Source organism: Mustelus asterias, chromosome 10, assembly GCF_964213995.1.
Source record: "Mustelus asterias chromosome 10, sMusAst1.hap1.1, whole genome shotgun sequence".
In the NCBI taxonomy this organism is placed as follows: Eukaryota; Metazoa; Chordata; class Chondrichthyes; order Carcharhiniformes; family Triakidae; genus Mustelus; species Mustelus asterias.
Genome location: NC_135810.1, coordinates 94,533,787 through 94,561,432, shown reverse-complemented (window position 1 = coordinate 94,561,432; position 27,646 = coordinate 94,533,787). Strand labels below are relative to the sequence as shown.

Here is a 27,646-nt window from a genome sequence, read left to right as displayed (position 1 = left end):
GTGCAGAGGAGATTTACAAGAATGTTGCCTGGATTGAGTGGCATGCCTTATGAGGATAGGCTGAGGGAGCTCGGTCTTTTCTCCTTGGAGAGACGAAGGATGAGAGGAGACCTAATAGAGGTGTATAAGATGTTGAGAGGCATAGATCGGGTGGACACTCAGAGGCTTTTTCCCAGGGTGGAAATGTCTGCTACGAGAGGACACAGGTTTAAGGTGCTGGAGGGTAGGTACAGGGGAGATGTTAGGGGTAAGTTTTTCACAGAGGGTGGTGGGCGAGTGGAATCGGCTGCGAGTGGAGGCGAACTCAATAGGGTCTTTTAAGATACTCCTGGATGAGTACATGGAGCTTAATAGGATGGAGGGTTATAGGTAGGTGTAGAAGGTAGGGATGTGATCGGCACAACTTGTGGGCCGAAGGGCCTGTTTGTGCTGTAGTGTTTCTATGTTTCTAAATGTGGCTTCTACTAGTTTGAACTAGTAAAGATTGGTGCAGCAAGCAATTAGGAAAATAAACATTATGTTGGCCTTCATGCATTCAGGAGTAAATATTTCACGCTACAATTGTATAGAACCTTATTGCGTTGGAACTGGAGTACTGTGTACAGTTTTGGTCTTATGAAGTTCATTAATCCCTAGTGGGATTGTCTTATGGGGAGAGATCAAGGAACCTGGGTGAAGCATGAGAAGTGATCTCATTGCAACTTCAATATTCTTACAGGGCGTGACATAGTGGATGTGGACAGGATGTTTCCCCTGGCTGGCGAGTCTTGAACCAGAGGACAGATTTTTAGAAAAAGAGGCAACCCATTTAAGGAAGAGGAATTTTCATTCAGTGGTGAATCTTTGGAATTCTCTACCTAAGTCTGCGGAAGATCAATCATTGAGTATGTTAAAGACAGAAATCAATGTATTTCTGTATACTAATAACATCAAGGAATGTGAGGATAGTGTGGAAAATTGGCATTGAGGTAGATGATCCAGCTGAATGGTGGAGGTGGCTCACTGACTCCTGCTTCTGTGAATCTGTGGCCCTTTCCCTATTCTTGAAGTTTTACTCAATAAAGAGTAACGAAGATAGCTGGGGAAGTTAGCGGGTTTATAGCAAATAGCGGTTGCTAGCTTAGACAGAAGTGGAGACAAAAAAATCAAGTAAGGGAAAGGAAGAATAAGAGATGGGCCATGTGAAGGTGAGGGAGAGATGCAGATTAGAAGCAAAAATTATTACATTTTCTAATTTGGATATCATTACTGAAGAAACAGGTGATGGAGGGAGCTGTGCAGGGTTGGAATAAGAATATTCCATATATCCCAGGGAAAGCAGATGTAATTAAGGTTAGGTTGCCAATTTTGGTGGAAGGTCACAACCTGATAAATTAAAAGTTAAAGTTCTTCTCTCCACAGATGTCGCCAGCATTTGCTGTTCTTATTTTGGATTTCCAGCATTCCCAGTATTTTGCCTTTGGATTATAATCAAGGCCAACGTGGGTTTCCACAGGAGCACTCTTTTTTCAGAGTAAAGATGAAAAGCTGAGCACGTGAATAGCTTTTGTTCAAGTGCTTTTCTTCTTTGGTTACTAAATGCTGGCACATGCTTAAAGCAAAGTACATTTCTCTGTATTTTAGGAGTGTAGGTAAAACATTTTCTATGAAAATGTGTATGTATCTCAAAAATGGTGCGACTACCCAGAAATTTCTATTGAACAACACTGCTCGACACAATCGTCTCTTAAATGCCTCCTTTCAAGGCTGTAAAGACCAGGTGCTGAATAATACAGGTGCCATAATGCACTGCAGGAGGGCTGAACAAGGGCCGAGAGGGACTTCCGGACTCCACTGGGGAGGAAGGCTCATCGTCTGGAGCTGCCATCCAATCTGATTAGCTAACTACTTGGTCAATCGCAGCAGCACCAAGAGTGCATTAGTGGTCGCTGTTGGGACTGCAAGAGGAGGAGGAGGAAGGCCCATAGATCCTGGAGCCAGGTAGCTTGGGCAGGTGGAGTGGTGAGCTTAAAGATGCGTGTAGGTAGGAAGAAAGATGGGAAAGAGTTCCATCTTCTGGGGGCTGTCACTCGACTACAAAGGACAGTGCCAAAGCTAGAACCTCTACTTTCTTCCCGCCCTTTGACAAAATGATCATTTTTTAAAAAATTGGGCTTCCTGCTCCCGCCCATACCAAATGTTGTTTGACAATAAGTGTATGATCAGGTAGGATAAATTGGCTTGGTAATGGGCTCTTGGTGAGCTATTTAAATAGGGCAGACAGGCTGCCAATTGTGGCACCCAGGCACCCTCCCTGACACTAGGCATCATTTATTGGCCAGAGCAGAATTCAGGACTCAGGTATAAACAGATAATAAATACTTTCACCACAATATCAAGAGGAGGAACTACTTAATTACTATCAAAATAGGAACTTCATAACATTGAGTAGATTTGGGTCTGCCAATAGTGTGCATCAAGCCTTCATGTTTGTGATGTATTGAATTACGTGTTTTATCATTTCACATTAACCCAAAATCTACTCTGTGTAACTAATGAAGCGGTTTTGTAATTTTAATAAAACGTAAACGTATGAACCAAGAAATCTCCAATTACTCTGGCAGCAAATATTACACAAGGTTTATTATTTTTAATGCAATCTTGGGGCAGATTTTCATTGTTCCTTTCGGCTTTGGGACTTTGACTAGGATTCCATGTGTGGACTCTTCGCATGAAGCTTCCTTTGCCAGCTAGTCTGGAGGTAGGCTCATTAGCTTCCCAGGCAAGCCTGGGTACTGGTGGCGAGTGTGACATGAATGCTGATCCATTGATCCCTACGTGTTTGTGGGAGACAGCAAACTATACACCACATAATAAAAGAATGTCCAATCCACAGACTCAGCGGTGGCCAATCCGCACTCGACACAGCTAGATCGGAAGAAAGTGCTTGGCTTAGGCACTTTACATTCACTAAATAAATAAACGTTTTCATTGGATGCTTTCATTATTGTTCAATTTACATGAAATTAACTCCTTGAGAACATTAAATATATTTTCAATTTAACTTTTTTCCGATATTTGAATTACCTGCAGCTGCTGGTATCTGGTTTTCTTTGTAGCAGTCAACTGTAGATTAACACGACCTTGTCGACTCTTGAATGATGATGTTGTCAAATAATAGATCCAATATCTTCCACCTTCCTTCAGCAGGGACTGTAGTTCAGTAATTGGGCGCCAGATACTTAGCATATACACTATTTTGGAAGAAAAATAAGCGTGAGAAAAGTCCACAAAAATGAAAATGTTTTATCAAAGATGAGGATAAGTTACATGAACCTATATAGACCTTGTAAGAAAAGATAAAACAGTATTATATTTCTAAAACGTTTCAGGGGATCAAGTACATGGGGAGAGGCAATTCAGACCATCCACTCCACATTGGATTGTTCTATAGAGCCTGTTAGTTCTAATCCTCCATTCTATCCCTGCAAGCCTGATTTCCTCAAGTACGCATCCAGTTTCTTTTTTAAAATCATCGATCAACTAATTATCTCTGCTTCCACTGCCCTTTGCAGGCAAAGAGTTTCAGGCCATTACCACTTGGTGCATAAAAAGGTTCTCACATATCTCCTCCCTGCTTCTCTTCTCCAAAACCTTAAATTGGAGTCCCTTGGTCCTTATACCATGAGTTTATGGGAACAGAGTTTCTTTGCCTATTTTATTCAATTCTATCATAATCTTGTAATAATTTATCAGATCTCTTCTCATCACTGGTACACTAACAGCCACAGATTACTCTTCCCTGCAGGGGCAAGAGAGCGGGAGAGATGGCTGTGGCTGGTACTGTACCAGTGATGATGTATCCCTTTACAGGCCCAGCTTGGTCCTTCTCCAGTGTCTCCTCTTGGACTTGTACTGATCTTGTTGCCAGTTTTCATGCGGATCCACTGTGGAATCGGCCAGTTCTGCTTCATCTTCTTAGTGAGGAATTGCTTCATCCTGAAGGTTTTGTGGGATGGCATGGCCGCACGTCCACTCTGGGAGGAGGGATCGGCCGCAGACTTGCAGCGGACCCCCCCCGACCAGAGGATGATCTGAGTCCTGCCCACCCCCCCTCCCCCCGACCAGAGGATGATCATCAGAGAGCCACTCTCTCCGCTTTCTGCTTTTTTTTACTTTCGCTCCCAGGCGCGCTTTGTCAGATTTTTTTCGAACTGCGCATGCGCTGTTCAAAGCTCCAATTGGTCCGCCAGCGCTAAGCCCCGCCCACAGTGCGAAACGGACCGGAGCCGGCAAAACGCGTATGGGCGCGCTGGAAAGAGGATTCCAGGCGCGGATCTATTTGACGCCCAGATTCGGCACTTAGGCTCAAAATGGTAAAATCAGGCCCTAAATCTAGTTATTGCAACTGTCTCTTTAACTCACCACTCTGTTTACTCTTCCTTGAATTCTTCTGAACTTCTGAATTTTGCTGCCCTTGGTCCCTGTTCTCTTGACTTCAGTCAGTATGAGACATTCTTTCTGTCTCAATTCCCTGTTTATCTGGACAGTAACTGGTTCTTTGGGGAAGCATGCCTCTTTGCAGCTCCCGCCATGTCAAGCTTTTCCTTCTGGCAGAGTTGAGAGATATTCACTCCCTGCTGTCTCTCTTCAATTGCCAACAAATTCAGGTAAACTAAGAACAAAAAAGCTTTTTTCCCCTTAAAAGGGCCTTCAGTTGCTAAGCAATGTCTGCATACCTCGGCTGGCCTACTTACTCTTCACGCTATAGCCCTCGCTACGCATTATAGAAACACAGCTGAAACTGAACCAACCCCCCCCCCCACATATAAACAGCTTATCCAGCACGAATCTAACTATAGGTTTTACCCTTCCAGGCACAGAAGTATTAAATTAACCCACTTAAGACTGTGTCTTATTTCTAATGTTTACCAATAGAAATATAAATCCCTCAAAACTACCTTTGTTTTCCTAACAAAATGTCTTTTGGAAATCTAAGTACAGTACATCCACTGGTTCCCCTTTATCTACAGCACAAGTGGTTCTTTCAAAGGACTCCAATAAATTGGTTATACATGGTTTCCATTTCACAAAACCATGTTGACTCTCCCTGTCAAAGCACTAAACATTTGTGCGGTCTTAAAACTGGTATAGAATTGCTTTAAAGTAGGTACGCGTCACTTGGTTTAAAACTCCTGTTCTGACAAACTATATCAGACTTCCTGTGATCAATGTTGCAGGAAATTTGCAGGAATAACATTATTTGCAAGAATTAATTTTTAAGAAAGTAAAACCAACAATTGGGCAACCATTCCAAGCATTGTTGAACAACAACCTTTTGTTTGGAAAAGTAAAACAGGCTTAAAATTTTGACCTGGCTCCTATGTTCTACCCTCTATAAAGTTACGCTGATGAAAAAAGTTGCTGCCTATGTCCAGGTCACACACACACCATCTATACTGGTTCTGGTTAAGCAATACTTTGATTTTACAAGTTTAAAATGATCATGCCTGCTTCAAATCCCTCCATGGTCTCATCCTTGCCCAGCTCTGCATTGGCCTCCAGTTCCATAACACCCATGATATGCTCCTCTAATGCAGTGGTTCCAAACCAGTTTGGTGTGCCATGAAGACCTCCCTACCACCCCCCCATCCCCCAACAAGTGTGCCATGACAAAAGATTGAAGATGATTCAAAATTCATGTAATTAAACTAAAACTAACCTTCATTTTAAACTCTGTGGCTGGCATCTCCAAAACCCGACAAACCTCGGGTCTCCTGCGCATGTGCTTGCCAAGAAAGCCACACAAACTCAGTTTAGATTTTTTACATTGGTTAAGTCCATGTGCATGACCCATTGGACTTGGAACTGAAAACAAAGGCTCCATGGCCTGTACAAAAAGCGAAAACTCAAAAAGGGCATTAGAAGTGAGGAAGACGTCAAAAATAAAACAGGAGGAAATATGGGGGAAGTTAAAAATGAAGTTCCCAGTAAGGGAAGGTGACAGAAGTATAAAACAGGAATTAACAAAGCTAGGACAACAAGAAACAGCCTCCAATTAGAGAATGGGCTGCAAGAAGCAGATCTCAAGTGAAGTGGGCTCAGGAGATATTGTATTTGACATGCACCTGGTGATAAAGACTTTCAGTGTAAACTTCTCAAACTAATGAAAACTGTATTAGATGGTGGCTTGACTTGATTTTTTTTTGAGGTTTTAGAGATAAAAAGTCTTTTGCTAGAGGGCAGTTCAGAGAAAACAGGAGGTGTGTCTCAATTTATTTTTATAGTATCAAGGTGTGCCGTACAGATAAAAAAATTGGGAACCACTGCTTGAATGTTAACCCCTTGAGTATCCTTGATTTAAATTCCTCCACCATGTCTCCAGCTGCCCAAGTCCAAAGGTCTGGAAATCCATTCCTAAACCACTCATTACCCCTCAAAACCTGCCTCTCTGACCAAGCTGTTGGACATCTGCCCTAATATTACCTTGATATGAAATCATTGGCAAATAGTACTTATTTAATATGCCTGTGGAGCACCCTGAGACTTATTATGTTAAAAGCACTATGAATAAAGTTGCTGTTACTAGAAGTGGAATATTTGATTTTAAAATGTTCACAAGCAAACTGTTACCAAAAATTTTGTAATATACAACACACATGGAGCTGGAGAAACACCAGGACACTTACTGTGAACTTGAAATATACCAGTGCAGGGATCATTGGAGTGTAGGCGCTTGTCAAATTCCGAGTCAAGTGCTACATAATCAAGTTTCACTTTAACAGCTCAATAGTTGATTCAATAATATCCTCACTGTGAATTAGATAGGCATTGATTAACATTTGTATCTAATACTTGCCTGCATCACAGTCCTGACTTTTGTAGTCCACAACACACAGTTTCCACACAGGGGTAACATCCCTTTTTGTGTAGCTATTTTCACTCTGATCATCTTCTAATGCTTTTTGAAACTCGGCTTCAATCTGGAGTTGTTTTTGTTCCTTCAACATTTGTCTGTAGTTATTCAGAGTTCTCAACTGTTGTTCATTCAAATAGGCCTGCAAGATAACACAACTTATGTATTCATCCTTCTACAGAATAATGGTATACCCACAGGACTCCAGAAGATCTCAGGTAATGAATCCTCAACTATGTAGATTTGCGTGCCCAGACAAAAACTGGATATGGTGATAAATGCCCTCAATGAAGTGGACCTGGAAATCTGTGAATTCCATGCTGCAAACTCAAAATGGAGCCCGTTAGGGAGTATTAGATGCTAGATTTCATGTAGAGCAGAGAAACATCAATCCAATCAAACCTTAACCCTAATAAAAGAACAGAGTTCTATTATTGGCCGATTGGATAGGTAACTGGCTATCTAACAGAAGACAGAGGGTGGTGGTGAATGGAAAATTTTCGGACTGGAAACCGGTTACCAGCGGGGTGCCACAGGGATCAGTGCTTGGTCCTCTGCTCTTTGTGATTTTTATAAATGACTTGGAGGAGGGGGCTGAAGGGTGGATCAGTAAATTTGCTGATGACACCAAGATTGATGGAGTAGTGGATGAGATGGAGGGCTGTTGTAGGCTGCAAAGAGATATAGATAGGATGCAGAGCTGGGCTGAAAAATGGCAAATGGAGTTTAACTCTGACAAATGCGAGGTGATTCATTTTGGTAGGACAAATTTAAATGTGGATTACAGGGTCAAAGGTAGGGTTCTGAAGAATGTGGAGGAACAGAGAGATCTTGGGGTTCATATCCACAGATCTCTGAAGGTTGCCATTCAAGTGGCTAGAGCCGTGAAGGCCTATAGTGTGTTGGCGTTCATTAACAGGGGGTTTGAGTTTAAGAGCCGTGGGGTTATGCTGCAACTGTACAGGACCTTGGTGAGACCACATTTGGAATATTGTGTGCAGTTCTGGTCACCTCACTACAAGAAGGGTGTGGAGACACTGGAAAGAGTGCAAAGGAGATTTACCAGGATGCTGCCTGGTTTGGAGGGTAGGTCTTATGAGGAAAGGTTGAGGGAGCTAGGGCTGTTCTCTTTGGAGCGGAGGAGGTTGAGAGGAGACTTGATAGAGGTTTATAAGATGATGAGGGGGATAGATAGAGTGAACGTTCAAAGACTATTTCCTCGGGTGAATGCAGCGGTAACTAGGGGGCATAACTATAGGGTTCATGGTGGGAGATATAGGAAGGATGTCCGAGGTAGATTTTTTACTCAGAGTGGTTGGGGTGTGGAATGGACTGCCTGCAGGGATAGTGGAGTCAGAAACTTTAGGAACATTTAAGAAGCTATTGGATAGGCACATGGAGTACTTCGGGATGACAGGGAGGAAATAGCTTGATCTGGGTTCCAGACAAAGCTCGGCACAACATCGTGGGCCGAAGGGCCTGTTCTGTGCTGTACTGTTCTATGTTCTATGTAGAGTTGGTTACAAAAGCTGATGACTAAAAACAGGGGTTATCACAACAATCACCACATCTTTGGCATTTCCACCTCAAGAGAAACTGGTGGGAGGAAATGCAAGCTTATCCCTGACTTCTAGGGTTCTTACAATCCCGTGCTGGATTTTGCCATGGACAGCCCACGGAACATTTAGTACCCACATCATTAGATTTAAAGCATTACAAGGGGTATTGAAGCATGTCCAACAACCTATGTAACAAATATATAAGCTAAGCACAATCTGATAAGGAGTATGGAATTGGTTGTCTACACAAAGTTGATAAGGCACCAGAACTGGAACAAATTCATTCAAGGATAATGAAGGAAGCGCGAGTGAAAATTGAAATGCTACTGTTCATAACTTTGCAATCATCTTCGACTCAATGATTGTGTCAAATCATTGGGAATTGCAAATTTAACATCCTTGTTCAAAAAAGGATGCAAGAATAAGCCCAGTAACCATAAGCCAATCAACTGAACTTTGATGGTGGTTAAGCTCTTACAAACACCAAGTCAGGACAAAAGTTACTTAATAGGCAAATGCGAGTTACTTAAGGAAAGCTGGCATGGATTTGTTAAGAGCAAATCATGCTTAACAAACTTGCTTGAGTTTTTTGATGCGGTAACAGAGTGAGAGCTGAAGAACGCAGTTTTTCATTTATGGGATATGGGCATTGCTGGCTGCACCGGCATTTATTGCCCATCCCTAACTTCCCTCCATTTCAGAATCACATGTAGGCCAAACCAAGGATGGTACTTATGGGCTTTTATGGCAATGTTTTCATGGTCAATGTTAGACCATTCCAGATTTTAACTGAATTAAAATTTCACCATCCCTGGGTCTTGCCTTGGGTTTCTGGATTACTATACCACTGTGTCCCCCAATGCTGTTAATGTGGTGTATGTGGACTTCCAAAATGAATTTGATAAAATGCCACATAACATACTTGTGAGCAAAGTCAGAGCTCAAGGAATAATAATAATAATAATAGTTCAGTTGATTGGCTTATGGTTACTGGGCTTATTCTTGCATCCTTTTTTGAACAAGGATGTTTACACAGAGGGTGGTGGGGGCCTGGAATGCGCTGCCGGGCAAGGTGGTGGAGGCGGACACACTGGGAACGTTTAAGACTTATCTAGATAGCCACATGAACGGAGTGGGAATGGAGGGATACAAAAGAATGGTCTAGTTTGGACCAGGGAGTGGCGCGGGCTTGGAGGGCCGAAGGGCCTGTTCCTGTGCTGTATTGTTCTTTGACAATTGCAGTATGGATACGGAATTGGCTGAGTGACAGGAAACAAAAGTAGTGGTGAACGGTTGCTTTCCAGACTGAAGGTAGGATTATTGCGAGTTCCCTAGGGCTTGGTGTCATCCCTAATTGCTCTCGAGGTGGTGGTGGTGAGTTGTCTTCTTGAACCACTGCAGTTCCTGGGTTGCAGATACACCACACCCACAGTGATATTAGGGAGTCAGTTCCATAATTTTGACCCAGTGACAGTGAAGCAATGGCAATATGCTTCCAAGTTAGAACGGCAGGTGGTTTGGAGGGGAACTTCCAGGTAACGTATTCCCGTGTGTCTGCTGCCATTGTCCTTCTGTGGGTAGTAGTTGTGGGTTAGGAAGGTGCTGCCTAAGGAGCTTTAGTAGGTTTCTGCAATGCATCTTGTTGATGCCCTGCACTGTTGCCACTTTGCGATGGCCATGGAGGGAGCGAATGTTTATGGATGGGTTGCCAATCAAGTGGACTGCTTTGTCCTGGATGGTGTCAAGCTTCTCGAGTGTTGTTGCCAGGCAAGTGGTGAGTATTCCATTACACTCCTGACTTGTGCCTCATAGATGGTGGACAGGCTTTGGAGAGTCAGGAGGGGAGTAACATTTGTAGGATTCCTAGCCACTGCTCTTGTAGCCACAGCATTCATATGACTCTCCAGTTCAGTTTCTGGTCAATCATAACCCCCAGGAAGTTGATAGTGAGGGAATTCAGTGATAGCAATGTCATTGAATGTCAAGGGGCAAACCAGGTTATCTGGCTATTGCTTGGCACTGGTGTGGCAAGAATGCTACTTTCCATTTGTTAGCCCAAGACTGGATATTATCCAGGTCTTGCTGCATTTGGACATGGACTGTTTCAGTATCCGAGGAGTGCCAAATGGTGCTGAACACTGTGCAACCATCAGTGACATCCCCACTTCTGATATTTTAATGGAAGATCATTGATGAAAAAGCTGAAGATGGTGGGGCCTAGAGCACTACCCTGAGGATCTCCTGCACTGATTTCCTGCAGTGGAGATGATTGTTCTTGAACAACCCTAACCACCTTCCTTTGTGCTTGGTATGACTCTAACAAGCAGAGAGTACCCCCCCCCCCACCTTCCTTTGTGCTTGGTATGACTCCAACAAGCAGAGAGTACCCCCCCACCCCCCGATTTCCATCGACTCCACTTGTGCTCGGTCTCCTTAATGTCACATTCGGTCAACTTGATGTCAAGGGCAGTCACTCTTACCTCATCTCTTGAATCTATGTTTGAACGAAGGTTGTAATGGCAGGAGCTGATTGGCCCTGGTGGAAACCACACTCAGTGTCAGTAGCAGGTCATTGCTAAGTAATTGCCACTTGATAACACTGCTGATGATCCCTTGCATAATTTTACTGATGACCGACAGTAGACTGATGCGGTGATAAGTGGTCAGCTAGGATTTGTCTTGTTTTTTTGTGCACAAGATACATTTGGGAAATTTTCCACATTATGGATAGATGCCAGTGTTGTAGCTGGACTGGAATGGCTTGTCTGCGAAAGTGGTAAATTTTGGAACAGAGGTCTTCAGTATTATTGCCGGAATATTGTCAGGGCACATAGCCTTTGCAGTATCCAATGTTTTGAGTCGTTTCTTGATGTCATGTGAAGTTAAATGAATTGGCTGGATAATGGCGCCTGTGATACTGGGGATCATCGGAGGAGGCAGTGATGGATCATCCACACGATACTTCTGACTGAAGATTGTTACAAGTGCTTCAGCTTTATCTTTTGCACCGATATGAGGTTGGGGATACTTGTACAGTGGGTTGCTTAACTATCCATAACCATTCATGATTGGATGTGGCAGGACTGCAGAGTTTAGAACTCATCTGTTGTGGATTCGCTTATCTCCATTTATTACTCATTGCTAACGCTGTTTGGCAATTCAGGAAATTTCTATCACCTTCACATGGTCCATCTCTGACACTTCACTTCCTTACCTCTCTGTCTCCATTTCTGGTGATAAATTATCCACCAGTATCCATTACAAGGCCACCGACTCCCACAGCTATCTTGACAACAGCTCTTCATACCCCACATCCTGCAAGGGCTCCATTCCATTCTCAGTTCCTTTGCCTCCGCCGCATCTGTTCTGATGATGCCATTTTCCAAAATAGTGCTGCCAACATGTCTTTCTCCTTCCTCAATCATGGTTTACCACCCACTGTGGTTTAACAGGGCTCTCAACCGTGTCCAACCCATTCCCCGGGCCACTGCTCTCAGCCCCCTCACCTCCCAGAACCAGGATAGGGCCCCCCTTATCCTCACTTTTCACCCCACCAGCCTCCTCATTCAAAAAGGATCATCCTCCGCCATTTCCGCCAACTCCAGCATTATGCTCACTTCCCTCCTGTCAGCATTCCACAGGGACCGTTCTCTCTGGGATACCCTAATCCACTCCATCACACCCAACACCTCACCACCCCCCCGCCCCCCACTGCTCACAGCACCTTACCATGCAATCATAGAAGGTGCAACACCTGCCCCTTTACTTCCACCCTGCTCACCATCCCAGGGCCTTACACTCCTTACAGGTGAAGCAGCACCTCATTGAATCTGGTCTATTGCATTCGCTGCTCCCAATGCAGTCTACTCTACACTGGAGAAATCAAACACAGACTGGGTGACCGCTTTGCGGAAAACCTTTGGTCCATCCTCAAACAGGACCCAGACCTTCCTGTCACTTGCCACTTCAACACACCACCCTGCCCTGCTGTCCACATATCCGTCCTTGGACTTTTGCAGTGTTCTTGTGAACCCCATGCAAACTGGAAGAACAGCACCTCATCTTCCGATTGGGCACTTTACAGCCTTCTGGACTGAACAGTAAATTCAACAACTTCAGAGCATGAACTCTCCCGTCCACCTTATTTCCATTTATTTTATTTCATTTCTTCTTTTCATCTCATTCATCCATTGTTATCACCCTTCATTCTCACTTCCATTTTTCCACTTCTCCATTCTCGCTCTCCTCCCCTTTCCCCCACTTTTCCTTTCAGGGCAACTGCCACATTCTTCAGGCAGTCCCATAACAATCTGTATCTTGGTTCTGCCAGTCACACATTCTGATCACTTAATGGACACTTTTAGCATCTTTCTCAGCCTTCTTCATTGTCATCTGTTTCCTTTGTTCAATTTCAGCACTCCCCCCCACCTTCATAGTATAAATTTCAACTGATTTTCTTTACCCTTAGCTCTGACAAAGGATCCTCCAGACTCAAAACGTTGGTTCTATTTTCCCTCCACAGGTGCTGTCAGACCTGCTGAGATTTTCCAGCATTTTCTGTTTTTGTTACAGATCCCAGCATCTGCAGTATTTTTCCTTTATCTTCGTGTAAATCAGCCAATGACAGGCTCAAGCAGCTATTCCTAAAACACAGCTGTGTAATCTTAAAAATACAAAATAATGAGGAAAGGATAAGGAGTTACTTGCTTCTATTTCTTTCTGACTTTAAAGTAAACTGGTCTTTCCCCAGGGAGCTGAGCCACATAACTGTCCATCTAGACAAGCTTCCAATAAAAAGCAGATTTGAATTGACCCAAGGTTGCAGTTATTGCTTCCATTTTTCCCTAGAAGTTCCTGAGCAGTGTCCCCAAAGGAAAGGCAACATCAGATTCTAAACATCAAAACAATGTTCCAGAATGCTGATTACAGGAAAGAAGCTTGTATATATCCAAACAAATAGACATTTAGGATACATAAATTACACATTTAGTTACCTCAACAGATAATGGATCTGAAGAATTCTGGATTGCTTCATACAAATCTGCACCCTCCTGAAGCATCATGATCTGTTGGTCACTTAATTTCTGTATTTTGTGTTCTCTCTTTTTCTTTCTATCAACTTTAAAACAAAACATTTTACTTATTTAATACAATTAATTTTAAGTTATTTATTTTTATTCTTTAAAATCAAGGAATCAATCTTAGCAGCTCCACAACAACAACAAAACAATTGAATAGAAATCGCTGGAAACACTTCGCAGGTCAAACAGCATCTGTGGAGAGACAGTTAATATTTCAGGTTGATCTTAAAAGATCTGTGCATTTAAACTTCAGTCTCTCCTCTCCTCTAGTTCAAGCAGCTACCATTACCTAAATTTCCCTCTACGCATTTTCCCTTGACCTTCATTAGCATGACCATCAAACTGCTGACCATAAACACCTTGAGGGTCACTATTGACCAGAAGCTTCAGGGTTAGATATATAAATATTGTTGTTATGAGAGATCAGATCAGAGGTTGGGTATTAACATATGAAGTAGAGCAGGAGTAAGCCATTCGGCCGTTTGAGCCTGCTCTGCCATTCAATGAGATCATGGCTGATCTAAATTGTAACCTCAACTCCACATTCCAGCCCACCCCGATAACCTTTCATCACCTTGCTTATCAAGAATCTATCTAGCTCTGCCTTAAAAATATTCATAGACTCTGTTTCTATTACTTTTTGAGGAAGAGAGTTCCAAAGGTTCTCTTCAACCCTCTGAAAAAATTTCTCATCGGTCCTTAAATGGATCACCGTTTATTTTTAAACAGTGGTCCTTAGTGTGAGCTTCTCCCACAAGGGGCAACATCCTTTGCAAATCCATCCTGTCAAGACCCTTCAGAATCTTATACATTTTAATCAAGTCACTTCTTACTCTTCTAAATCCCAGCGGATGAAAGTCTAGCTTGACCGACAATTCCTCATAAGACAACACGCCCCATCCAGGTATTGGTTTAATAAACCTTCTCTGAACTGCTTCCAGTGCATTTACATCTTTCCTTAAATAAGGAGACCAATACTATACACAGTTCTCCAGATATGGTCTCACCAATGCCCTGTATAACCGAAGCATAACTTTTCTACTTTTGTGTTCAACTCCCCTCGCATTAAATGATAACATTCGATTCGCTTTCCTAATTATTTGTTGTGCCTGCGTACTAATCTTTTGCAATTCATACACTAGGACACCTAGATCCCTTTGCATTTCAGAGCTCTGCAATCTCTCTCATTTAGATAATATGCTTTATTTTTCCTGCCAAAATCGTCAATTTCACTTTTTTCCACATCATATTCCATTTACCTTTGTCTTTACCCACTCACTTAACCTATTCATATTCCTTTTCAACATCCTTGTGTCGTCATCTCATCTTATTAACCTATCTTTGTATCAACACCAAACTTAGCAACCATACCAATGGTGCCTTCATCCAAGTCATTTATATACATTGTAAAAAGTTGGCCTCAGCACTGATCCCTGTTCCACCTTGCCAACCAGAAGACAACCCATTTAGCCTTATCTGCTGATTTACTCTTAGGTTTGTGCTCCCTGTAGTCTCTTCCCTTCCTGTCACAGTCTGTTTATTATTTTTCACATTAATACCTTTTCCACTCTTCTCTTTTCCATAATCTAGTTCACTACATCTTCCCAAATTTGATCCCTTGCTCGCACTACTTAGTTTAAAATCTTCTTCACTTCCCTAGTTATGGACCTCACTAGAACACTGGTTCCAGCATGGTTCAGGTGTACACCATCGCAATGGTACAGCCCACATTTTCCCTTGTACTGGTGCCAGTGCTCCACAAACTGGAACCCACTTCTCCCACACCAGTCTTTGCACCATATATTCATCTTAATTTTATGTATCCTATGCCAATTTGCACGTGGCTGAAGTAATCATCTAGAGATAAATATCTTTGCGGTTCTGCTTCTTAATTTAGTACTTAGCTCCTCACACTCGATAAAGAACCTCTTTCCTAGTTATATCTACATTGTTGGTACCTGGCAACACAGCATCTGGACTCTTGCTCTTTGCTGCGGAGGACAGTGTCAAGTCCCCTCACTTTACTGTCCCCTACCACCACTACATTCCTTTTTGACCGTCTCACTTGAATGGCTTCCTCTACTGTGCAGTTTGTTCATCCACCCTGCAGCCCCCACTATCATCAAAACAAACCGAGAGAATCTCAAACCTATTGGACAACGGCGGAGGACCCTTACCAGCCTCACTCGCAGTCATACCCTCCTGTCCCTGACCCAATTAGAAGCCCCTATCCTAAGTGGTTGGATTGCCTAAGCGGTTTTCTGCTGCAGGTGACTCACCTCCTGACTTCCCAAAGCCTTTCCCATAATACCATTTGCTTGATGAGTGAAGCTCCAAAAATACTCAAACGCTTGTGATGATACTGGTCAAAGCAGCCCACCTGATCAGCACTCCATCCACCACCTTGAACATTCATTCTCTACACCACTGAGGTACCAGAACTGCAGTATATACCATCTACAAGGTGCAATGCAACAAATTGTCAACTTGCTTCTTTAGCAGCACCTTCTAAACCAGCTATATAGCAGCACAATAGCAGCAGGCACGTGTACACAAATATCCTCCAAGCTTCTTTCTAAGTTAGACATCATCCTGACATGGAGCTGTATCTTCGCTCCTTCACTGCCACTAAAATTCTGGAACTCTGTGGAAGAACCTTCATGTAACTGCAGCAGTTTAAGAACATGGCTCACTGTCACTTTTCTCAGTGCTGGTCCCCCCAGCGACACTCACTTCACTTGAATGAAAAACACAAACAATTTAAGAATATCTTCCCCAGGGGCCTACTTGAGCAGTGGCCTTTAGAGTGATACAGCTCGAGCCAAACATCACAATGGTTCTCCACGGGAAACATAGAAACATAGAAACCCTACAGTGCAGAAGGAGGCCATTCGGCCCATCGAGTCTGCACCGACCACAATCCCACCCAGGCCCTACCCCCACATATTTTACCCGCTAATCCCTCTAACCTACGCATCCCAGGACTCTAAGGGGCAATTTTTAACCTGGCCAATCAACCTAACCTGCACATCTTTGGACTGTGGGAGGAAACCGGAGCGCCCGGAGGAAACCCACGCAGACACGAGGAGAATGTGCAAACTCCACACAGACAGTGACCCGAGCCGGGAATCGAACCCGGGACCCTGGAGCTGTGAAGCAGCAGTGCTAACCACTGTGCTACCGTGCCGCCCGGGAAAGTGAGGAAAGGAATGGAGTGAGGTGGAGGATGAATGTGTGGCTGAGGGAATGGTGCAGGGGGCAGGGATTCAGGTTCCTGGACCATTGGGACCTCTTTAGGGGCAGGTGTGACCTGTATACTAAAAACGGGTGGCACTTGAATCCCAGGGGGACCAATATCCTGGCAGGAAGGTTGGCTAAGGCTACTGGGGAGAGTTTAAACTAGATAGGTTGGGGGGGAGGGGATCAAAGCGACGTGACTGAGAGTGAGGAAGGTAGCTCGCAAACAGAGAAGGGTTATAGGCAGTGCAAGAGGGCAGGTGGACTGGGAACAGAGAAGGGGAGAGGTCAGACCATAGGATTGAGAGGTGTCTACTGTAATGCCAGGAGTATAGTGAATAAACAACTAGCTAAAGGAGGAGAGGGCTTGGGAGATGTTAGTAGCGCTTCAACAAACCGGGTCCAGATAAAGGCTGGCATAAAGACACTTTGCCTGAATGCACGAAGCATTCGAAACAAAGTAAATGAGTTGATGGCACAAATCCATACAAATGAATATGATCTAGTGTCCATCACAGAAACGTGGTTGCAGGGTGACTGGGACTGGGAACTGAATATACAGGGTTATCAGGCATTTAGGAAGGATAGACAGGTAGAAAAAGGAGGTGGGGTAGCTTTGTTAATAAAGGATAATATCAGGACGGTAGTGAGAGACGACATAGGCTCTAAGGAGCAAAACGTGGAATCGTTGTGGGTGGAGATAATGAATAGTAGGGGGAGAAAGACACTGGTAGGCGTGGTCTATAGGCCCCCAAATAATAACTTAGAGGTGGGGAGGGCTATAAACAAGCAAATAATGGATGCGTGCAAAAGTGGAACGGCCATAATCATGGGGGATTTTAACCTACATATTGATTGGTCGACTCAAATTGGATGTGGAGGGCTTGAGGAAGAGTTCTTGGAATGCTGTCGGGATTGTTTCATTGAACAGTATGTTACAGAACCTACGAGAGAGTGAGCTATCTTGGATCTGGTTCTGTGCAATGAGACAGGTAGGATTAAGGATCTTCTTGTGAAGGATCCTCTTGGGATGAGTGATCATAATATGGTGGAATTTCTGATACAGATGGAGGGTGAGAAAGTAGGGTCCCAAACCAGTGTCCTCTGCTTGAACAGAGGGGAGTACGATAGGATGAGGGTGGAATTGGCTAATGTAGACTGGGCGAGCAGACTGATAGGTAGGACAGCTGAGGAACAGTGAAGGATTTTTAAGGAGATTTTTTTAAGTATTCAGCAAAAATATATTCCGGTGATAAAGAAGGACTGTAAGAAAAAGGATAACCGGACGTGGATAACGAAGGAAATAAAGGAGAGTATTGAAATAAAATCAGATGCGTACAGAGTGGCCAAAAATAGTGGAGAATTAGTGGATTGGGAAAGCTTTAAAGAAAAACAAAGAACGACTAAGAAAGCGATTAAGGAAAGATAGATTATGAAACTAAACTAGCTCAAAATATAAAAAATGATAGTAAAAGTTTTTACAAGTATATAAAAAGGAATAGAGTGGCTAGAGTGAATGTTGGACCCTTGGAAGATGAGAGGGGGGATTTAATAGTGGAAAACGAGGAAATGGCTGAGACTTTAAATAAGTTCTTTGTGTCGGTCTTCACGGTGGAAGACACAAATAGTTTGCCGAATATTAGAGATCGAGAGTTGGTGGGAGGGGAGGTCCTTAATACAATTACTGTTACTAAGGAGGTGGTGCTTAGTAGACTAATAGGACTGAAGGTAGACAAGTCCCCGGGCCCGGATGGAATGCATCCCAGGGTACTGAAAGAAATGGCTGAGGTAATAGCAGATGCGTTAGTAGTAATTTATCAAAATTCGCTGGACTCTGGGGTAGTGCCGGCTGACTGGAAAACAGCTACTGTTACGCCGCTGTTTAAAAAAGGAAGTAGACAAAAGGCGGGTAACTACAGGCCGGTTAGCTTAACGTCCGTAGTTGGGAAGATGCTAGAGTCCATTATTAAAGAGGAAATAACAGAGCACCAGAATAAGAATGGTTCGATCAAGCAGACGCAGCATGGATTCATGAAGGGAAAGTCGTGTTTGACGAATCTACTGGACTTTTATGAAGATGTCACTAGTGCGGTTGACAGAGGGGAACCGGTGGATGTGGTGTTTTTAGATTTCCAGAAGGCGTTCGATAAGGTGCCTCACAAAAGGTTGCTGCAGAAGATTGGGGTACACGGAGTTAGGGGTAAGGTGTTGGCGTGGATTGGGGATTGGCTATCTAACAGGAAGCAGAGAGTTGGGATAAATGGGTGCTTTTCTGGTTGGCAGTTGGTGACCAGTGGCGTGCCGCAGGGATCGGTGCTGGGGCCTCAATTGTTTACCATTTACATAGATGATCTGGAGGAGGGGACTGAATCTAGGGTATTCAAGTTTGCTGATGACACGAAGGTGAGTGGGAAAGCGAATTGCGTGGAGGACACGGAAAGTCTGCAGAGAGATTTGGATAGGCTGAGCGAGTGGACGAGGATCTGGCAGATGGAATATAACGTTAGCAAATGTGAGGTTATCCACTTTGGAAGAAATAATAGTAAATTGGAATATTATTTAAATGGAGAAAAATTACATCGTGCGACTGTGCAGAGGGACCTGGGGGTCCTTGTGCACGAATCGCAAAAACTCAGTCTGCAGGTGCAGCAGGTGATCAAGAAGGCGAATGGAATGTTGGCCTTTATCGCGAGGGGGATAGAATATAAAAGCAGGGAGGTCTTGCTGCAACTGTACAAGGCACTGGTGAGGCCGCAACTGGAGTACTGTGTGCAGTTTTCGTCCCCTTATTTGCGAAAGGATATATTGGCCTTGGAGGGAGTGCAGAGAAGGTTCACCAGGTTGATACCAGAGATGAGGGGTGTAGTTTATGAGGAGAGATTAAACAGATTGGGTCTGTACTCGTTGGAGTTTAGAAGGATGAGGGGTGATCTTATAGAGACATACAAGATAATGAAGGGGCTGGATAGGGTAGAGGTGGAGAGATTCTTTCCACTTAGAAGGGAAACCAGAACTAGAGGGCACAGCCTCAAAATAAGGGGGGGCCGGTTCAGAACAGAGTTGAGAGGGAACTTCTTCTCTCAGAGGGTAGTGAATCTCTGGAATTCTTTGCCCATTGAAGTGGTGGAGGCTTCCTCGTTGAATATGTTTAAATCACGGGTAGATCGTTTTCTGATCGATAAGGGAATTAGGGGATATGGGGAGCAGGCGGGTAAGTGGAACTGATTCGCTTCAGATCAGCCATGATCTTGTTGAATGGCGGGGCAGGCTCGAAGGGCCAGATGGCCTACTCCTGCTCCTATTTCTTATGTTCTTATGTCCAGGCTCCAGATTAACTAGGACTACTGCTGGGCTACAAGTCTAAAACAGGAGCAGTGTAAACCGCTAATTGTCCATTATTTCAACATAACAGGGATGACAAGTTCAAAAATGTAATGATAATTCAGAAAAAAAGTTGCTTTTGAAATAAAAACAATTCTGATTTAATTTCTTTACCACCAATTGCTTTGATATTTCAAATTATTGCAAGTATGGAACAAATTCAACGATCATGGTATTTATGAAAACATGCCTTCTTATTTTCAAGAATATCCATTTTGAAATGTAGTTTGTAATTACCTCTGAATTGTTCCTGTAGTCGAGTTTCAATTTTGGCATATAATGCTTCGAGTTTCCTCTGTTGATTTTCATGGTGTATCTGAGCATCTCGCTCTTCAGCCCGCTCATTCCGGAATACATACATTCCATTGGATTTCTTTTCCATCCACTGAAGAAAAACAGCATCTCCTATCAGAAATGTACAATGCGCTGTATGTTGCACTGATAAAATCTCACCATGTTGATTCACAGCAGGAAGCCATTATCAAAATAACTTTATTTACACCTCCCCAACAGAGGGGGCAGTCAAAGGGCAGGAAACGGAAATGCTCAACTCTTAGACAAAAATTACACTTCCACTCCACTTTTATATAAATTCCCAGAATACAACGTTGGGAAATCATGCTGCAGCTTTATAAAACTTTGGTTAGGCCACATTTGGAGTATTGTGTGCAGTTCTGGTCACCACATTTCGAGAAGGATGTAGAAGCTTTGGAGCGAGTGCAAAGGTTCACCAGGATGTTACCTGGTCTCAAGGGTGTTGGAATAAACTAGGATTGTTTTCACTGGAAAGACGGAGGCTGAGGGGAGACCTGACAGAGGTCTACAAAATTATGACAGGCAGAGACAGGGTGAATAGTCAAGGGCTTTTTCCAAGGGTGGAAGTGTCAATTACAAGAGGACACAGGTTCAAGGTGAGAATGGGAAAGTTTAAGGGAGATGTGCAGGGGAGGTTTTTTTATGCACAGAGTAATGGGTGCTGAGAACGCGCTGCCAGAGGAGGTGGTGGAGGCAGGCAATTAGCAACATTTAAGAGGCATCTAGATGGGTACATGAATAGGGAGGGACTAGAGGGATACGGACACAATAAGGGCAGAAGGTTTTTTTCTTTAGTTAGGGCATCACGATCAGCACAGGCGTGGAGGGCTGAAGGGCCTGTTCCTGTGCTGTACCTTTCTTTATACAATAGGACTAAACCAACATTAACAATACCTGAAAAGTTACCAGTTTGGGTTGCATACCTACTACTGCAATCACAACCAAAACATACCTGACTGATATTCGAGTAATTTACATGTTAATAAAAAGTATTTTCTTAGCACCAGGATGTGTTTGACTAGAAATAATGAAAAGCACTTTTTTCTTCCCCTTTCCCACATGCTTTCAATTCAACCTATCTGCATATCATAGAATCATAGAAACCCTACAGTACAGAAAGAGGCCATTTGGCCCATCGAGTCGGCACTGACCACAATCCCACCCAGGCCTTACGCCCCATATCCCTACATATTTACCCGCTAATCCCTCTAACCTACACATCTCAGGACTCTAAGGGTCAATTTAGCACAGCCAATCAACCTGACCCGCACATCTTTGGACTGTGGGAGGAAACCGGAGCACCCGGAGGAAACCCACGCAGACACGAGGAGAATGTGCAAACTCCACACAGACAGTGACCCAAGCCGGGAATCGAACCCAGGTCCCTGGAGCTGTGAAGCAGCAGTGCTAACCACTGCTACCATGCCGCCCTTTCAATTTCTATTAGCTTGACTTTGCTCTCTCAGAACGTTTGATTACCAACTCCACTTAAGGGTTGGCACAATGACATTGATTGATTTAATGCAAGACCCTAACTCACTTTACTGGTGGATTTGGAGATACTGGCAAACTTTGTTTCTTTATGACTTAAACTTGGACTGTAGGAAGAATCTGGATTGTAGGAGGTTTCTCCTATCCTTTTTCAAACAAATGAACTGGATGAATGGCAGTGATGGGAGTCTCTTCATTTTTTTACTCCATATGTGAATGCACCTAGTCTCTGTACAACAACAATCTCACATGCTTCTAATCACCTTGCTGCTTTCCATCCTAACTCTCTGACCAAAACTGAACTCTCAAATGTCATGGCTCGTGTACCATGACTCATTGTTACTTTGCCCTGCCATTACAATACATTAAAGTGCCGGTCTCATGTGAAAATAAGCTAATTATTTATTCATTACATACCTTAATTGAGCTAAGCATACATCAATTTCCAACTGCAAATAAATTACATACCAATATAAAAGCAATTCAAGAGCATGCTCCAGAAGATAGCAGAATACAACATTTAAATTTAATGCCAATGGACAATTAAACAACTCATGGAACAGGCTCCATGAACATCTTTATCCTCAACAAGGACAGTCCAGTGAATGCAAAAGGCAAAGCTGAAGGGTTTGCAACCACTTTCAGCCAAAAGTACTAAACAAATGATCCATCTCGGTCTTCTCATAAGGTTCCCATCATTATCAATGCCAGTCTTCTGTCAATTCGATTCACTCCAAGTGAATGAATATTCACATCCCGAGTGAATAGAAAATAAATGGCTGAGTACACTGGATATAGCAAAAATGCTATGGCCCCTGACATTATCCTGCCTGTAATGCTGAAGCTTGTGCTCCAGGAATAGCAGTCCCTCAAGCCAATCCAGCCAATTACTGCCCCTTCAGCCTATTCTCAATGCTAGCAAACTGATGGAAGTTGACTTTGATAGCACTATCAAATGACACTTGAACATCAACAAACTGCTAACCAACGCTCAGCTTAGATTCGGCCAGGATTACTCAGGTCCAGACATCATTACAGCACTGGTGCAAAAATGGACAGAAAAGGTGAAAACAGGCAAGGTGAGAGACACAGACTTTGACAAAAGGATTTGAATGAATATGGCACAGATTTGACTGAATCAAGGAATCTTAGTAACATTCAAATCAAATCAATTGGAATCAGAGAGTAAAATCTCCAATGTCTGGAGTCACAGCTAACTTAGGAAGATGATTGTGGTTGCTGGAGGTTAATCATCTCATCCTCAGAATAGCAGCGTAGGAATTTCTTAGAGCAGTCTAAGCTGTCAGCTGGCAGGGTTGAAGATCCACGTGCCATATTCAAACAGAAGTTCAACACATGCATCTCACTATCTCCAGCCCACCTATCCTCAGGAGAGTGTAACAGGTGTCTGGCACTCAGAAGGACAAGGCTTCAAGAAGGCAACACCCATTTCACCTACCAGGCCCTCAAGGCCTTGATCATAGGGCTGTGGGTGCACAGGTATGCCCTGTATCTCCACGAAGCACACCAGTCTCATGTTGGATGCAATCAGAGGCAGGGAGACAGCTGCTGGAGTCCAGCCACTTGCTCAATCCAAGCTGGATGATGAACCTCTGGAAGCAGCTGTCAACTCAATAGTGGAGATGCAATAACAGATGGCAGAACATTTGGCGGAGATTCAACTCATGAAATTAGAGTGAACGATGGAGGAGTCTGTCCACATTCTGTCTGATGTTTTGGCTCTGACATGCCAGCACCTTGAGATCACTATGGGAAGTTTGGCGACCATGGAGACCTTGGTCCAGCAGGTCTTGTTGGATTTTCACTCGATCCTCCATGCCATGGCCACATGCTTTGGTGGACACCATCAAGATGTAGGCAACATGGGGATGAAGCAGCTACTCGACATGCGGTGCAGCGGCTCAAGGCGGCTTCTGAAGAGCAATTCGAAATGGGTAATAAATCTAACCTAGCCAGCAATGCCCACATCGCATAAATGAATTTAAAAAAATTCTCTACTACCATCCCCAAGTCGAAGGGCAACTGAAAAATTATGACTAAAGTTTCCACAATTTAGTTACCCTTGTTACTGCAAAAAGACTTACAAATGCTAACACACATTACCACTATTTATAAACTCTACTAATACTGATAAATCCTACCAATACTTCAGTTTACTAGTTGTAATAAATCTTACGTCAAAATGAAAGACACTCACCAGCTACTCACTTATCCTGTATTACTAATCATATAATATATATTACTACAAAAGATTTATCAATTTTAATCCCCAAGCAGCAATACTCAGCCAATCAACTTATGCCCTTCCTGTGAGATCACACCTCTTATTTATTTTCCTGAACTCTAACAGTAGCACCGGTACCAGCAGCATGTGACCACAACCCCCCCCCCACACACACGCCCCCCCCACACACACACACACGCCCCACACACACACGCCCCCCCCCCCACACACGCCCCCCCCCCCCCACACACGCCCCCCCCCCACACACGCCCCCCCCCACACACACACGCCCCCCCCCCCACACACACACGCCCCCCCCCCCACACACACACGCCCCCCCCCACACACACACACACGCCCCCCCCCCACACACACCCCCCCCCCACACACACGCCCCCCCCCACACACACACGCCCCCCCCCCACACACACGCCCCCCCCCCACACACACACGCCCCCCCCACACACACACGCCCCCCCCACACACACACGCCCCCCCCCACACACACGCCCCCCCCCACACACACACGCCCCCCCCCCCACACACACGCCCCCCCCCACACACACACGCCCCCCCCCCCACACACACACGCCCCCCCCCCACACACACACGCCCCCCCCCCACACACACACGCCCCCCCCCCACACACACACGCCCCCCCCCACACACACACGCCCCCCCCCCCCACACACGCCCCCCCTCCCACACACACCCCCCCCCACACACACACCCCCCCCCACACACACACCCCCCCCCCACACACACACCCCCCCCACACACACACACCCCCCCCACACACACACCCCCCCCACACACACACACCCCCCCCCCCCCCACACACACACCCCCCCCACACACACACACACACACCCCCCCCCCCCCCCGCTCTGTTCCAGCGATAATTTCTTTTCAAGTGCCAATTCTCCCTGGAAATCTTGCTCTGTCTTATGTTAATTGTTTCCCCTCAAAGCCCTAACTGACTTTCCCTGGAACTCTTGTACCAGTTTTTTCTTAAAGCCCCAACTCTCCCTGAGTGTAGGACCTAAAAATGCCAAGTTTAGGGCTCATTCTTAAAGGTCCATTCAACATAAGCTATACATTTCAAACCCCAAACAAAGCAATCGATTAAATGACTCATCACACCATGTATCCGATTCCTAAACTCCAGAAATAGAGGCCAAACAATTTGCCTGAAACCCATGATCTGCACTGCTTCCAAGTGTTCTATTCCAGTCAGCGAAGGGGAGAACGTTAGCAAAATCATTACATATATGTAATCTTTTATTTACAGAAACACAAATAATCCAGTGTATACTTGAGTATTACAATTAAATGAATTATCAAATTAACCACATTATATACAGGAGGGCTAGTAAATCCCCTGCTAATGCCCACCACCTGAACACAATTAAATACTCAATTACTATACAATTAACACCACTAACCCAGCACAACCATGCCAAAAAAGTGCAATCAAAATGTACAATAGTGACATGCAATATACATAGATAAATCATCTAAAAAAAACTAGGTACGCCATTTAAATAATTTTACTGCATATTTTTTCCATACCTGCATTGGGTAAATTCGAACAACAATTACATCAACACATCCAACCATTCCACCGTCACTAAACAGCGTACATATTGGCAATGGGAAAGGCCGAGGGTCACGATGAAATCCTAGTTTTGCATACCATCGAGCAGGTCTGGTACTGTTGGCTGAAATCTTAATTGGAAAGCATGGATTATTATGAAATATTACATAATAGTTCTACTGCATTTTATTTTCAATTTAAAAAGGAAATCGGTCATTTAGAAGAATGCTGCATTATTCACCATTTATTTGTCCTCCCAATTTCTTTTATGAAGTGATGTATCCTGCTCTCACCAGTCAACATAATTTGAATTCCTTGCATCATATTTTACCACTATCTCTAGCCTAATTCTGAAGCTTTCCTTTATTAGATACCACAATCACCGAATACACATTTTTGGTGTCTATATTGGCTAGTCATTACCAGCGTCACAAATTTAAAATCGAAAATGATTAAGTATTAGAAGATAGAACATTACAGCGCAGTACAGGCCCTTCGGCCCTCGATGTTGCGCCGACCAGTGGAACCAATCTAAAGCCCCTCTAATCTACACTATTCCAATATCATCCATATGTTTATCCAATAACCATTTGAATGCTCTTAATGTTGACGAGTCCACTACTGCTGCAGGCAGGGCATTCCTCGCCCTTACTACTCTCTGAGTAAAGAACCTACCTCCAACATCTGTCCTATATCTCTCACCCCTCAATTTAAAGCTATGTCCCCTCATGCTAGCCATCACCATCCGAGGAAAATGTCTCTCACTATCCACCCTATCTAATCCTCTGATCATCTTGTATGCCTCTATTAAGTCACCTCTTAACCACCTTCTCTCTAATGAAAACAACCTCAAGCACCTCAGCCTTTCCTCATACGATTTTCCCACCATACCAGGCAACATCCTCGTAAATCTCCTCTGCACCCTTTCCAACACTTCCACATCTTTCCTATAATACGGCGACCAGAACTGTACGCAATACTCCAAATGCGGCCGCAGCAGAGTTTTGTACAGTTGCAGCATGACCTCCTGGCTCCGAAACCCAATCCCTCTACCAATAAAAGCTAACACACCGTACGCCTTCTTAACGACCCTATCAACCTGGGTGCCAACTTTCAGGGATCTATGCACATGGACACCGAGATCCCTCTGTTCATCCACACTACCAAGTATCTTACCATTAGCCCAGCACTCTGTATTCCTGTTACTCCTTCCAAAGTGAATCAAAGTATTGTAACAGGAAATGAGTCAGGAATCAACTACAAGGACCAAGAGCTAGAAAGTGGAATTAGATGGAGCAGCTCTTTTTTTGGCCAGGCAAAAATAATAAATCAAAGCCCCACCCATTCGGAGTCAAAGACTTCGACAGTACAATGAAGGAGCCCTAAGAGCTGCAAATTGTCATAAGATAGGCAATTTTAAAGTCAAATCACGAAAGTTTTCACATAAACGGCTGTGGAAATCTAGAATTCTCTCTCTCAAAAGGACATGAACGCTGGCACAAATGAAAATATCAAGGCCAAGATCAATAGACTTTGTTAGGTAAAGATATTGAGAAAAATTTAAAGCATAGATGAGTAAAAGAAGTGGAGGTGTGGATCTAATCAAATTGTGATACATATCTGGCTGAATGAAGTGCTCCTATTCGTACAAATTACATTTAATGAACACCACAGAGAGAGATCATTCTTTCCAACTGACCCATACTGTTTTTTATGCTCCACACGAGCCTCCTCCCATGAAACAAAATCTAACCCCATCAACATATTTTACTCCTTTGTCCCTTGTGTTTACCCAACTTTCCCTTACATGTAGCGGTCCTATTTTCTTGAATGAAAACATACATG

The 27,646-nt window shown here is 43.9% G+C and overlaps 1 protein-coding gene across 1 annotated transcript in view; it reads right to left on the bottom strand.

Moving 5' to 3' along the window:
• brca2 (BRCA2 DNA repair associated) overlaps positions 1-27,646 on the bottom strand; it is a 108,659-nt gene that overhangs the window by 18,665 nt on the left and 62,348 nt on the right. Inside the window, exons 19-23 of the mRNA XM_078222226.1 lie at positions 25,777-25,932; positions 20,391-20,538; positions 13,449-13,573; positions 6,839-7,037; positions 3,067-3,233 (exon numbers count right to left, since the gene is read on the bottom strand). Coding sequence (XP_078078352.1) covers positions 3,067-3,233; positions 6,839-7,037; positions 13,449-13,573; positions 20,391-20,538; positions 25,777-25,932 — 795 coding nt within the window. The remainder of the gene's footprint in view (positions 1-3,066; positions 3,234-6,838; positions 7,038-13,448; positions 13,574-20,390; positions 20,539-25,776; positions 25,933-27,646) is intronic.